Source organism: Rhinoraja longicauda, chromosome 21, assembly GCF_053455715.1.
Source record: "Rhinoraja longicauda isolate Sanriku21f chromosome 21, sRhiLon1.1, whole genome shotgun sequence".
NCBI classification, from domain to species: Eukaryota; Metazoa; Chordata; class Chondrichthyes; order Rajiformes; family Arhynchobatidae; genus Rhinoraja; species Rhinoraja longicauda.
In genome coordinates, this window is record NC_135973.1 from 23,114,663 (window position 1) to 23,130,031 (window position 15,369).

Consider the following 15,369-nt stretch of genomic DNA (forward strand, 5'->3'; position numbering starts at 1 on the left):
AGCTAAACTGTTTCAGCAGTCACACAACCTGGATTCAGTGCAGCCTTTAGTGCAGGATGCACGGCTGCCTCAAGACATACCAGTGAGTGGTCATCAAAAGTGACTCCGGGCTGACGAGAGGGGGAATCAATCCGGACCTGACCTGCAAAGCAGTTGGTCTCAGGCAGGAGAGTGGCTGCAATAAGTGGAAAAAGTCAACAAACCCAAACGAAGATAAACTATGAATATATGGTTTCCAGAGAAAGTTCACAAGGAAATCATCAGAGTTATTGGGTCAGAACGGTCGCCCAGAGCTGAAGACCGGACGAGTTTGCCCTACACCAACGCGGTGATCCATGAAGTCCAGAGATTTGGCAACATTGTCCCAATGAACATCCTGCATTCAACAACAGCGGATGTAAACTCTGAAAGATATTTCATCCCTAAGGTAGATAAGGGAAGTGGGTGGCTCATTGGCTCCTGGTATTCTGATATTTACTCCAGGGATGGAGCAAGTGGATTGTTGATGTCTTACCATAAGTTTCTTTGTGTAATTTTAAATAACATAATATTTGGTGTATTGTGTGCTTTTGGAAGGGAGTTAATGGAGTGGCAGCAAGAGGGTAGACAATTTGTACACTGGTGAAACTTATTTAGCAGAATTCAGCTAATTAAAATTAGTCATGGGTAGATATTTGCTTCTCTGAACACTAATGCTCCTGCCTTGTTCAATATTTACTAAATGATACTTGATGAAATAATTGTAAAACATAAGATAGCTGTATTACTAGAATAAATAGATTTTGTTTTAATTCTCATGATTGATCTTAAATTTAAAGGAAAAAGAAAAATGTTCAATTCGGGAAAAGTGTCCTCCTAAAATTGAGATCCCCAAAAGATGGCAAAGCGGTCAGGAAAGGATTTGTACATCAGGGCGACTTCTAAGTCACATCCTCAATGGCGTGTAGGTTAGTAAGATAATTGATCGCTGTGAAAATTGCCCCTCGTGTATAAGGAATGGTTGAGCATTAAAATTAGGCTTGGGTAGATATTGATCTCTGAACAATGCTCTTCAGACTCTGACTCTGGGTCTAAAGAAGGTTCTTGACCCGAAACGTCGCCTATCCATGTTCTCCAGACATGTTGCCTGACCCGTTGAGTTACTCCACTGCACTGCGTCTTTTTTTGTAAGCCAGCATCTGCAGTTACTTGTGTTGAAATCCATACTATAGTGTTTCATTCCTCACTGGTTCCTTACGTCAGGAGCAGCTAGGAATGAGCAATACCACCTGACCTTGCCACAATGCCCACATCCTGGGAACAAAGAAATAGAAAGGAAATGTAGTTTAAAAAATCCAAGGTGTGTTTCTGGAACTTTACCAGTTAAAGTTTGGCACTGAGTCCGCGCTGACCAGCGATCATCGTACACTAGCACTATCCTATATACTGGGGACAATTTTACAATTTTACCAAGCCAATTAGCCTACAAACCTGTAAGTCTTTGGTGTGTGGGAGGAAAGCGCAGCATCCTGAGAAAACCCACGTGGCGATGGGGAGAACGTACAAACTCTATATAGACAGCACCCGTAGTCAGGATCAAACCCGGGTCCCTGGTGCTGTAAGGCATCAACTCTACCATTGCACCACTGTGCCGCCACGTCCAACATTTACCGTGTAGAAAGACAAAGTCAGAAGGAAAATGTGAACTGTCACCACCTTCAAGTTCCCCTTTCAAGCCACGTAACATCATGTCTTGGAAATGTTAGCCATCGCTTTGACATTGCCTGGTGTAGATCGTGCAACTCCCTAGCCTTCACCACAGGATGTGTAGTGGTTGAAGAAGGAGGCTTACTGTCGCCATTTTAATGAAGGGTGGGCATCAAATCCCGCATTACTCTTTTTATTACTTATTATTTATTACTTATCATACTATTTATTTATTTTATTAATATAAAGAAATCCTGTCTGAAGAACTAATAGCTCGGGCTCTCGAGTTCTGGTAAACATCCTTGTCAAGGTCACAGGAAGAACGTGCAAACTCCACCCAGACAGCACCGGAAGTCAGGATTGAACCCTGGTCACTGGAGCTATGAGGCAAAGGTTCTACTAAACTGGTCACTGTGCCACCCACTCTACCATGCCTTTTTTTATAAGACATAGAACCTTCGGCCCACAATGTCCATGCTGAACACGATGACAGGTTGAACTAACCTTCTCCAACAAAGAGTGCAGAGAAGATATAAAAGGATGTTGCCAGGATTGAGGGCCTGAGTTTTAGGGAGAAATTGAGCAGGCTAGGACTTTATCCCTTGGAACACAGGTGGATGAGGGATGATCTTACAGAGGTGTATAAGAACATGAGGGGAATAGATGAGGTAGATGCACAACCTCAGAGGTCCTTTACCCAGAGTAGGGGAATCAAGAACCAGAGGACATCAGTTTCAGGTGAGAGGAGAAAGATTTAATAGGAACCTGAGGGGCAATCTTTTCACTCAGAGGGTGGTAGGTATTTGTAACAGGGAGGTAGTTGAGGCAAGTACTTTCACACATTTAAAAGACATTTGGACAGGAAAGGCTTAGAGGGATGTGGGCCAAACACTGGGAGGTGGAACTAGCGTGGATGGGGCATCTTGGTCGACATGGGCAAGTTGGGCCGAGGGGGCTAAGACTATGATTCCAAACCACTTTGTCTCCAATCGCTGGAATTTCAAATGTGAATCTAAGATCACCATCTTGAAACATAAGGTTGCCTTCATCAGTCCTGGAACTTGCCATTTCTTTAATTGTTGCAGAAGACCATTATGCGTGGGTAACATGCACAAGGAAATTAAAATGGTGCTTCACTTGTCAACCAGCCTGATGAGTATGAGAAGAATTTTGATTTCTGTACTTTGCTCTCATGAGAAAGAATAAAATGTCTAAAAGTTTAACTGACATAAGCGCTGTCTAACATGTGGTGCAGCAGTAAGAGTCGCTGCCTTGCAGCACCAGGGACCTGGGTCCGATCCTGACTACAGATGCTGAATGTCTGTATGGAGCTTGTACGTTTTCCCCGTGACTGCATGGGCTTTTCTCCTGGTGTTCCGGATTTCTCCCACATTCCAAAGACGTACAGGTTTGTCTGCTAATTGGCTTTGGTAAAATTGCAAATTGTCCCCGGTGTGTGGGATAGTGCTAGTGTGCAGGGATCGCTGGTCGGCATGGACTCAGTGGGCCAAAGGGCCTGTTTTCGCACTGTATCTCTAAACTCAAAAAAAATTAAGCTAAACATTTGGCACAGGATAAGCATTTCACTTGCGATACACAATTTCAGGACGTGATTAGCCGTGAAGTCAATCTGTTAATTTTTGGCTTGTTGTTAATCTTCCAAACACCAAAACCTTCCAACTGTCATGACTTGCATTCCCAAGAACATGTAATGCTTAATCTAAACCAACAGTCATCTAATGTTTACTTGTCCTGTTTGTACGTTAATCGGTACTGTACAATCTCAATGTTCCTAGTGCGCAGAGAGTGGATGAGAAGGTGGGATAACATAGAACGGGTGATCGACAGTTGGCATTGACCTGGTGGACTGAAGGACCTAATTCCATGTTGAATCTTTAAACTCAATTAATGTTTACTCGTCTTCCTCTGCAGTAAAATATTGAATGAAATGCACTTTGTAATTTTGCAATGCTGTCAGTTCTGTTTGTTCAATAGATTTGAAAGGCCAACCACTCCAGTCACATGTCTGACATAATGCCTCTGGACAAAATGGAGGTGACCTGGCTATGTGGTCGTTGGAGATATTTGAGCTTAAAGAAACTACCATATTATCTTAGAAACACCGTGCATCCAAGCATATTTCTTCAGAATTCTACCTGCTCCTCTTCTGTAATTCAGTTACGGTCATGGAGGCAGAGAGTCATGCCATGTGGAAACAGGTCCTTCGGCGCAACTTGTCCATGCTGACCAACATACACTAGTCCCACCTGCCTGCGTTTGGCCCATGTGCCTCTAATTCCAGTCGGGGGGGGAGGAGGGGGAGGCTGCCGAGAATGATGGGGGCTGCCGAGAACAAAGGAGGGACCCGGTGGGGGGGAGGGGAGGCTGCAAAGAACAAAGGGGACCCAGTGTGGGGTGGTGGGAGGTGGGAGGGGGTAGCGAACATCGCTGCTGGACAACGACTCCCACCCCATGCAGGACACTGTCACTGCACTGAGTAGCTCCTTCAGTGACAGACTCCTTCACCCCAAGTGCGTGAAGGAGAGATATAGGAGGTCCTTCCTTCCCGCTGCTGTGAGACTGCACAACCAGCACTGCTCCCAGCAGACGAGTCAACAATAACAGCTAAGAACACACAGAAAACTGATGACAATTTATGTATCTTTTATTTATAATGAATGATCTCTTGCTCTCTTGCTATCCACTTTGCTGCTGTAACACTGTAAATTTCCCCGGTGTGGGACGAATAAAATAATATATTATTATTATTATTATTATGGAACATTTTGGATGGTGTGAGCAAGTTGGGCCGAAGGGCCTGTTTTCACTCTGTGTGACTCTGCGACTTTATGACTCTATGAGAAGGCATATCTCTTGGACAGGTTCATGGATGGGAAAGGATTGGAGGGATGTGAGCCAAACACAGGCAAATGGGACCATATCTAATAGGCACCTGAATCAGCATGGACATATCGGGCTGAAGGGCCTGTGACTGTGCTGTATAACTCTATGAAGGCCTCCAAATGTGAGAATCTGTCCCTTTGGACTACGTGTTAATGTTTAATTAAACAAACTGTGCCACTGCTCACGTTAAGAAGTGTAACGTCTTTGTCTGAGCCACAGAAGACCATTTACAGTGAAGGATTCAACTCACCTTCACTTCTTAAGTGAAAGGATTTCTCTGATTGCTAAGAATGCAGGTTTAATGAATGAGTGATGTCTTTCCTGAGCCTGTTTGTTACGGACACGGTCACACTAATCCTTTTCTCACTTCTGGTTGTGTCCTGCCTGGTGTATTTTTATTCTGGGTGTAAACCCTCAGTCGTTTACAAGCTGCCACCAGGTCCGTCTCCTCTGCCGTTGATCGGGAACCTACACACACTCGACCTGAAGATGCTGCACAAGAGCCTCACGAAGGTAAGGTACTTACGTATTGGCCATTGCATCCTAGACTACTGTGGGCTGGAAGGCTATGAAGGGAACAAACTTACTGAATCAACTTTTTATGCATGTGGAGTTAAATCCTGGGCCATAAGACCATAAGACATAAGAGTAGTGGACTGTGCCATATGACCTTAGGACATAGTAGTAGAATTAGACCATTCGGCACATCAAGTCTACTCTGCCATTCAATCATGGCTGCTTTAATATTCCCTCTCAACCCCATTCTCCTACCTATTCCCCCTAACCATTGACACTAATCAAGAACCTGTCGATCTCTGTTTTAAAAATACCCAAAGTCTTCGCCCCCACTGCCGTCGATGGTGCTGACAAAGGCAAGTGGGGTTGGTGGGTTAACTGTGCCTGCCCTCTTCCAGCCTCTCTCTCTCTCTCTCTCTCTCTCTCTCTCTCTCTCTCTCTCTCTCTCTCTCTCTCTCTCTCTCTCTCTCTCTCTCTCTTCCATTTTATTTTAATCTGCATTTTCTCTGTAGCTGTAACACTATATTACCTGTCGTACTTGTGTATGGCTTGATTTTACTCACACATGGTATGATTTGAGTGACTAGCATACAACACGGAGGTTTTTCACGGTATCCTGTTACGTGACAATAATAATCCAATACCAATACCATATGCAAAATGATATCTGATGCATACATACCTTGTGTTTTAAATCCTTAACCCGCATGCAAGCAAGCCTTGCCTCCCCTGCTCTCTCTTCCAACATAATTACATTGATGGGAGGTTGCAAGAGTTCCTGTCACAGTTATCCAAAACAGTTCCGTAATAGAGTACTTACTCTCTGATTTAGGGACACATTCAGAGACGGACATCAAGTGCCGCTGGAAGGTCATCAACTCGGTGAAGGACGCTCTTTGGTCGGCCCGAACCTTGTTGGTCTCCCATCAGAGCGAGATGTCCGTCGGGGAATGTTGCCAACTGGCCCGCTCCAGACAGCAGGAGTACATGCTGAGGGACGCACTGAAGCTCGGTGCAGCCAACGCCAAGGCTCTGTGGGGGAGGACCACAGTCTAGGGTCCTTCCGCTGCTGCACATTGGGGGGGGGGGGGGGGGGGGCAGGGTGTGGTGGGGACACCCCTCAAACAAGGGAAGGGATTTCACCCCAGTGGGCCACATGATTGGCAAGGGTGCCGGGTATAGTTATGGTTTTTGGGAACACTACCAAGTATACCTCTTCCTCACTGATTCTCAACACAGGCACACCACAGGGCTGTGTGCTCAGTCCTCTCCTGTACTCACTGTTCACGCACGACTGTACTGCTAAGCACAGCTCAAACGTCATCTTAAAGTTTGCTGACGACACGACCATCTTGGGCCTCATCACAGACAACAATGAGACGGCCTACAGAGAGGAGGTAAAGGCACTAAACAGCTGGTGCCAGGAAAATAACCTCTCTCTCAATGTCAGCAAAACTAAAGAGATGATCGTGGACTACAGGGGACAGCGGGGGAGTGGACACCTCCCCATCCACATCGGTGATGCTGAGGTTGAAAGGGTCAGCAGCTTTAAGTTCCTCGGTGTGCACATCACTGAGGACCTTTCCTGGACACTGCACACGGACACAATAACAAAGAAGGCCCACCAGCGGCTCTTTTTCCTGAGAAGACTGAGGAAGTTTGGCATGAACGCCAGCATCCTCACAAACGTCTACAGATGCACCATCGAGAGCCTGCTGACGGGCTGCATTACAGTCTGGTACGGGAACTGTTCTGCCCACAGCCACAAATCACTACAGAGAGTGGTGTAGACGGCACAGCACATCACTGGCAACTGTCTCCCGGCCGTTCAGGACATTTCTACCGGCGGTGCCTGCGGAAGGCACGCAGCATCATCAAGGACCACAGCCACCCAGCACACAGGCTGTTCTCCTTGTTACCGTCAGGCAAGCGATACAGGAGTATGGCTGCGCGTACCACCAGACTTAAGAACAGTTTCTACCATCAGGCCATCAGGTTTCTGAACTCATAAACACATTTCACATCATATATGTTGATTATTTTAATATTGTCTTTTTACCTTACTAATGTCATTTTTATCTTATTTATCCTTGGAATATTACTGCTGAGGTGACCTGTTGTCCTGTCAAATACATTTCATTGTATCCTTGACCATGTGCCAACCTACATATGACAAATAAAATTATTATATTATTAAATATTATTATAAATCGTTAATGAATGTATGTATAATCAGGTAGGTTTAGGCGGACTGAGCGGAGGTTTTCAGCGAAACGAGCCTGCGCTTGGCCTCGCCGATGTACAGGAGTAGACACCTGAAACAGCGGATACAGTAGATGAGGTTGGAGGAGGTGTAAGTGAACCTCTGCCTCGCCTGAAAAGGCTGTCAGAGTTCTTGGATGGAGTCAATGGAGGAGGTAAAGGGGGAGGTGTTGCTTCTCCTACAGTTGCAGGGGAAAGTACCTGGGGAAGGGGTGGTTTGGCTGGGAAGGAACAAATTGGCCAGGGAGTTGCAGAGGGAACGGTTTTGTACATATTTTTTAACCTGAATAAAGTTTATTTAGATTATTAGAAAAATTGCATTGATGGGATGCCCCTCATTCCCTTTCAGTTGGCTGAGCAGTATGGACCTGTCTTCACCATTCAGCTGGGACTGGAAAAAGTGGTGGTCCTGACGGGATACAAAGCAGTGAAGGAGGCTCTGGTGGATCAGGCGGATGAGTTTGCAGAGAGAGCAAAGATTCCCGTGTTGGAAATGCAGGCGAACGGTTATGGTAATGGGCATCTCCCATGCTTTCTGACAAATCCTTGATGTTGTTTAACTCTATTGCAAAATTTGAAGCTGTTCATGGTCAAAAATTCATAAGTCATAGGATTGATCGATAATTGATCGATGGCTTAATACTTTATTATGAAATGGAATAGAATGGAATACTTTATTGTCACATGTGACAAGGCACAGTGAAATTCTTTGCTTGCATACCCAATGTTTACAAATAGCGGCCACCTACGGCGCTGAGAAAGTTACAAAGTAACTCCTTTTATTATTATCACATGTGACAGTGAAATTCTTCGTTTTGCATACCGTACTCAAAGTATGCAAAAAGTATAGAAAGGGAGAATTTTTTTAGCCAGTGGGTGGCAAATCCGTGGATTTCATTGTCACAGATGGCTGTGGAGGCCAAGTCATTGGTTATTTTTCAAAAGCGGAGATTGACAGGTTCTTGATTAGTAAGGGCGTCAAAGGATTTGGGGAGAAGGCAGGAGAATGGGGTTGAGAGAGAAAGATGGATCAGCCGAGATTGAATGGTAGAGTAGACTCGATGGGTTGAATGGCCTAATTCTGCTCCTGTCACTAATGAAAATCAGTGCAGAGCTATGCAAAATCAATTTCAGAGCAGATGAATTTCGATGCCAAAGTATTTAGTAAATTACTGCAGCAGGATAACCAAATGGAAACTATAAAAACCATTGAAGAGTGTAGTTCGGACTGGACAAGACTTAATCTCCCCTCAAATGAAACAAAGGAAGTGATTTGGTTCATTTTACATGTGGTTACATGTAATTTCGCATGTGTATTTTTAGGAATTTCCTTTGGACATGGAGAGTCGTGGAAGCAAATGCGAAGATTTACTTTAACGACACTACGCAATTTTGGAATGGGCAAGAAAACGATCGAAGATAAGATTACTGAAGAGGCCAAATATCTGGTGCAAGAGATGGAATCTCACCAAGGTTGGAAACTTAATTTCATTATTTTGCTCACTGTGGTACCTTGTCGAACAAAATGTAACACAGTGGCATAGCTGGTAGAACTGCTGGCTCACAGTGCCTGTGAACTGGGTTCGATCCTGACCTTGTGGAAACAGGCCCTTCGGCCTACTGAGTCTGCACTGACCAACGATCACCCATACACTAGTTCTCTGTTATCCCACTTCTCATTCATTTAGGTTGAATTTAGTTTGGTTTAGTTTTGTTTAGAGATACAGTGTGGAAACAGGCCCTGCAGCCCACTGAGTCCATGCCAACCAATGATCACCTGCACAATAGTTGTATCCGACACACTAAGGACAAATAGCAGAAGCCAATGAACCAACAAACCCCCATGTCTTTGGAATGTGGGAGGAAATCGGAGCACCCGGAGAAAAAACACATGAGGTCACATGGAGAACGTGCAAACTCCACACTGACAGGACCCATAGTCAGGATCGGACCCAGGTCTCTGGCACTGTGAGGCAGCAACTCTACCGCTGCGCCACTGTGTCGCCCCAACGTCTTATAATTCTGTTTATGGTCCAGCATTAAATTGTACATTCATGTACATTTATTGGCAGACCAACCCTTTGATACCTCCGTGCCTGTTACCTCAGCCATGGCCAACATTATCTGCTCTATAGTGTTTGGAGAACGATTTGACTACAGGGACGAAGTATTCCTCACCATAACAAAACTGATTCGTGAAAATTTTAATCTGCTTGGATCTTCCAGAGTCCAGGTAAACATTCAGAGTTAGAACAGAACTCTGAGCTTTTAATTACCTGACATGGTATATGTGTATTCAATGCTTCAATTGTTTCTTTATTATCACGAGTAAAATGCTTTTATTGCGCAGCTCAGCAAGACTATAACCATACATGAGCACAATCCCCCGGTTAGTGCAGAATGTACAGAACAGCCCACTGAGTCTACATGCAAGAGGTGCCATTTTGGCACCACCTTACAGTCCAAGCACCAACTGGCAACTAAGGCCCATTTGACTGTTGTTAATTGTAATACAGGTCCTTCACAGATTTTCTGGCAACTGGTGGTCCAGCACCTCCTTTAATTCGGGTAAAATTACGAGAGCGCACTTGAAATCCCTTCTGGAAGCCCCCCCACCCCCCCATAAATGTGCCCCCGGGTGAGGTGGTGAGAGTATTGAAGTCAGGCCAATGAAAGTAAGAATGTCATTGTTCCATTTTGTGATCTACAACAATAAAACACTCTTGACTCATGATGATATACCAACTGTGAATGCAAGGCAGATACTCTAATCAAAGATAGACACCTTAATAGATAAGGATATATTTCTTTCCCTAAGGGATACACTGGTGAACCAAATGGTGCACTGAATATGTTCTATATTCCTCAGATGTACAACGTGTTTCCTTTCCTTGGCTTTCTACCGGGCACGCACAAGAAAATCTTTCAAAATCGAACACAAATGGTTCAGCTCATCCTGAATTTCTACGAAGAGCATCAGAAAACTCTGAATGAGAATGATGTTGGGAGCTTGATCGATGCTTTCTTGGTAAAACGAGAAGAGGTACTGAATTACTTTACTAAAGATTTTTAGGGAGTAACGGGTTATGGGAGAAGACAGGAAAATGGGGTTGAGAAGGAAAGATAATCAGCCGTGATTGAACAGCAAAGAAGACTTGGTGGGCAGAATGGCTTAATTCTGCTCCTACAACTCATGAACATGAACTTATGACATAGCATCCTCAGTAATTAAATTAGAAAATGCTGGAAGTACTTAGTAGGTCAGCCAGCATCTGTGGGAGGGGAAACAGAGTTAACGTATCAGGTCCAAGCCCTTCACCAGTTCTGATGAAATATCTTTGACCTGAAATGTTAAACAGTTTCTCCACCCACAGACACCGCCTTACCTGCTAAGTAGGTGACACAGTGACCCGGGTACGATTGTGACCCCGGGTGCTGTCTGTACGGAGTTTGTACGTTCTCCCTGTGACCACGTGGGTTTCCTCTGGGTGCTTCAGTTTCCTCCCACATTCCAAAAATGTGCAGGTTTGTTGGTTAATTGGCTGTTGTAACTTGTCCCTAGTCTGTAGGATAGAACTAGTGTATGGGTAATCGCTGGTCAGCGTGGATTCGATGGATCGATCCTGTGTCTCTGGAGCTAGGAGGCAGAACTCTACTGTGGCGCCACTGTGCCGCCCATTTTCTCCATCATGTCCCACTTCCCCCATTCACCCTGCTTCCTACATGCAGAGGCATGATGGGTTGAATGGGCTTTCACCCTTCTTTGAATTATATTACGCTTCCAACTCTATGCATCAAATGCCCATAATTTTGTTAAATTATCAGTATTAATTGAAGAAGGTATATATTCAATAATATGTCTGAAGAAAGGTCCCGACCCAAAATGTCACCTATCCATTTTCTCCAGAGATGCTGCCGGACCCGTTGAGTTACTCCATCAAATTGTCTATCTGAAGTATATATTCATGCAGGTTTATGTCAAGTATGATTGTTTATGAGGACATATTTAAACCATCCTACTAGTACCATTGGTGACTGTCACAGATTAATTGAATGGGTTTTACTCAGTGGTAGTCATAGAGTCATGGAAACAGGCTCTTCAACCCATTGAGTCAACAGCAACAATTAACCGCCCCTTTACACTATTCTTACACTAATCCCATTTCCTAATCTCCCCACATTCCGATCAACTCCCCCCTGAATTTACAATTCACCTGCACACGAAGCACAATGTCACAGCTTCCCACCGAGTCCGCGCTGACCTACGATCACCCTTATACTAGTTCCATCCTACACACTAGGGACAATTTACAGAACCCAATTGACCTACAGACCCGCACGTCTTCAGAATATGGGAGGAAACCGGAGCACCAGGAGAAAACCCACAGGAAGAACGTGCAAACTCCACACTGACAGAACCCGAGGTCAGGATTGAACTGAGGTCCCTAATACCGTGAGGCTGTGAGCTCCATCGCTTGTGACACTGTGTCGCCCTAATTCGTATTTTCGTAAACACCAGCCTGATACCACTGGTTCCAAATGAAACTAATTTCATATTCTGTTCTTTTAATTTTAAAGGAATCAAATAATTTGGATTCCTATTTCCATGACAATAACTTGGTAACTTCAGTAACCAACCTATTTGCTGCTGGAACTGATACCTCCTCCTCCACACTGCGCTGGGCTATCCTTCTGATGATGAAGTACCCAGAAATTCAGAGTAAGAGTGTGTTTAAATCCATCTGAATAACATATTACATTGGCAAAATTCATGCACTGCATTTCAATGGTGTAAAGCAATTCACAGCAGAGAGACGATGACTTACATTAAGGATAGGGGCTTTATGGCAACTTATTTACTCATCTGATCAATGTGTGTTGAGACCATTTTGGGATTTTAACAAATCAATTAAAATTAACTAATAAATGTCAAGTAGCTACAAAGCACAAAATGTTGTAGCAAAGGTGGCAGAGTGGCACGGTAGTAGAGTTTCTGCCTCACAGCGCCAGAGACCCTGACTACGGACGCTGTCTGTACGGAGTTTGTATGTTCTCCCTGGAACCACGTGGGATCTCTCCGGGTGCTCAGGTGTCCTCCCACATTCCAAAGACATGCAGGTTTGTAGGTTAATCGGCTCCTTTAAATTGTCCCTAGTGTGTAGGATAGAACTAGTGTACGGAGTGATAACATAGTCAAGTCAAGTCAATTTTATTTGTATAGCACATTTAAAAACAACCCACGTTGACCAAAGTGCTGTACATCTGATTAGGTACTAAGGAAAAAAAATGAAACATACAGTAGCACGCAAACAGTTCACAGCGCCTCCTCAATGAGCCTCAAACGCTAGGGAGTAGAAATAGGTTTTGAGCCTGGACTTAAAGGAGTCGATGGAGGGGGCAGTTCTGATGGGGAGAGGGATGCTGTTCCACAGTCTAGGAGCTGCAACCGCAAAAGCACGGTCACCCCTGAGCTTAAGCCTAGACCGCGGGATAGTGAGTAGCCCCAAGTCGGCCGACCTGAGGGACCTGGAGTTAGAGAGGGGGGTTAGAAGATTTTTGATGTAGGGGGGGGAATGTCCATTTAGGGCTTTATACGTGAATAGGAGGAGCTTGAAGTTGATTCTGTACCGTACAGGGAGCCAGTGGAGAGAGGCCAGAATCGGGGTGATGTCCCTTTTACGGGTACCCGTCAGGAGTCTCGCTCATTGGCTCCTGATATTGTGATATTTACTCCAGGGAGGGAACAAGTGGATTGTTGATATCCTAGGCACATAAATGTATTTGTGTAATTTTATATAACATCATCTCTGGTGTATCGACTGCTTTTGAAAGAGAGTTGATGGAGTGAGTGGATAGACAACTTGTACACTGGTGAAACCTTTATAGCAGAGTTCATCTGAAAACATTCAGCTTGGTAGGACATTTATCTCTCTCAAAATGCCAATTGTTGTCTGTATACTCCTGTCTTGTTTATTTACCTAATTTTCCTTGAAGTAATAACTTGTTAAAACATAAGATCACATTATTACTGCAATGAAGAGGATGTTTTACTAGTCAAAATTATTGTTGGTGCAGACATATACCTGGTGTGGACATCTCCACACAATATTCGTTGACTCCTCGCTGTTTCCTTAGGTCAGGGGCATCTAGAGATGGGCAATACCACCTGACCTATAAATAGAAAAAAAAGTAGTTAAAAATCCCAGGGCCTGTCTCTGGAACTTTACCTGCCAAAATGTTATCACTGCACCCCGAATGAGATATTGGGGCAAGTTTAATAAAAGACGGAGGTCTTAAGAAAGATCCTTAAGGGGCGTGAGAGGTAGAAAGACAGGGAAGTTTCGAGAAAGAATTCCAGAGGTTAATGTCACTGAGGGTGAAGAGGTTGGCAGAGTGATGGAAATTGAAGGTGTGGCAGAGGTAGAAGAGTGGAAATGCTGCCAAGATTGATCATTCTTGTGCACGTATTTTCAGCAATGCTTTACAAACAGAATACCAACAGCGATTATAAATTATATTTTCAGGACACTCCCGTGATCCCCTTGCTGACATCGGTGCTTTTCGATAAAACTCAGTGGGAAAACCCAAGAGACTTTAACCCTTCCAACTTTCTGGATGCTGACGGGAAGTTTGTGAAGAGAGATGCTTTTGCTCCATTCTCCATGGGTAAGGCGTTTCTCCATGTTTACACTCTACGCTGGAAGATTTTACATCCTTTTGGACTTTACACTTTTTATTCTTTACTGTACCCTTTATCCTTTATCTGCACTCTGTGAACGGCTTGATTGTATTCATGTATAGTCTTACCTTTGACTGGATAGGAAGCAAACAAAAGCTTTTCACTGTACCTCGGTACATATGACAATGAAAATCTAAACTAAATTTCCCCCGGCCCTAAGCTTAACTGATGGACGGAAATGCAATATTTATGGCAAGTCATTTGCCTGAGTAAAATAAAGATCGGAGGATGATGGAAATAGAGTCATAGAATCATACAACATGGAAACAGGCCCAGGAAACAGCCCAACCTGTCCATGCCAACCCAGATGCCGCATCTAGTCCCATTTGCACACATTTGGCCCATATCCCATAAAACATTTCCTATCCATGTACCTATTTAAATGTCTTTTAAATGTTGTTGTAGTTCCTGCCTCAACTACCTTTTCTGGCAGCTCGTTCCATCTACCCAGCACCCTTTGGGTTAAAAAGTTGCGGTTGAGATTCTTATTAAATCTTAACCTAAAACATGGGAAATTGGTGGGTCAGGCAGCATTTGTGGATGGAATGGACAGCTGACATTTCAGGTAGGGACCCTTCTTCTTTTTAATTGTTTTCCTCCGGATCCTTCGGTTTCTTCCCACATCCCAGAGACACGCGGTTTGCAGGTTAAATGGCCACTGTAGAATTGCCCCTAGTGTGCAGGGAGCGGATGGGATAATATAGAACCGGTGTCATCAATAGTTAGCGTGAAGTCAGTGGGCCAATGATCTGTTTCCATGCTGTATCTTTAAATCAATCAATCAAACGTTGTTTTTGTGGGGCTACGTTGACATCTTTGTGCCTTTGCAGGACGCAGGGCCTGTGCTGGAGAAACCCTGGCCAGGGTGGAGCTCTTCCTGTTCTTTACCACTCTGATACAGAAGTTCCGGTTTCAAGTTCCCCCGAATGTGAACAATCTGGAGCTTGTATCTGGTGTGGGCTTCACATCATTCCCGAAGTACCAAAATGTGTGCGCTGTTTGTCGCTGATGTCAACACATCCTTTGCTTCAGTTTTACCCCTTTACATTATTCTCAGAAACATTTCAAAGAATGTGCGTGTGTGTTTTTGTTGTGGAATGTTACATTTGTCATGGGGCTGAATCTAGCGGAGCAATCAATGGTGCCTCCATGACTTCAATGGAAACGAGCCTTCAAGTCCCGTAAACTGGGACACACCATGAACGGTGAAACTCCAGAACTTAGTGGATGATGTAGTCAGCCACCTGACATTTGCCCTTCCG

At 44.4% G+C, this 15,369-nt stretch overlaps 1 protein-coding gene across 1 annotated transcript in view; it reads left to right on the forward strand.

The window, feature by feature from the left end:
- The first annotated feature begins 4,887 nt into the window (after positions 1 to 4,887).
- The window catches only part of LOC144603802 (cytochrome P450 2K1-like), a 38,331-nt gene continuing 27,849 nt past the window's right edge, over positions 4,888 to 15,369 (forward strand). The window contains exons 1-8 of the mRNA XM_078417510.1: positions 4,888 to 5,103; positions 7,718 to 7,880; positions 8,692 to 8,841; positions 9,441 to 9,601; positions 10,238 to 10,411; positions 11,947 to 12,088; positions 13,843 to 14,034; positions 14,938 to 15,085. Coding sequence (XP_078273636.1) covers positions 4,903 to 5,103; positions 7,718 to 7,880; positions 8,692 to 8,841; positions 9,441 to 9,601; positions 10,238 to 10,411; positions 11,947 to 12,088; positions 13,843 to 14,034; positions 14,938 to 15,085 — 1,331 coding nt within the window. The 5' untranslated portion in view covers positions 4,888 to 4,902. The remainder of the gene's footprint in view (positions 5,104 to 7,717; positions 7,881 to 8,691; positions 8,842 to 9,440; positions 9,602 to 10,237; positions 10,412 to 11,946; positions 12,089 to 13,842; positions 14,035 to 14,937; positions 15,086 to 15,369) is intronic.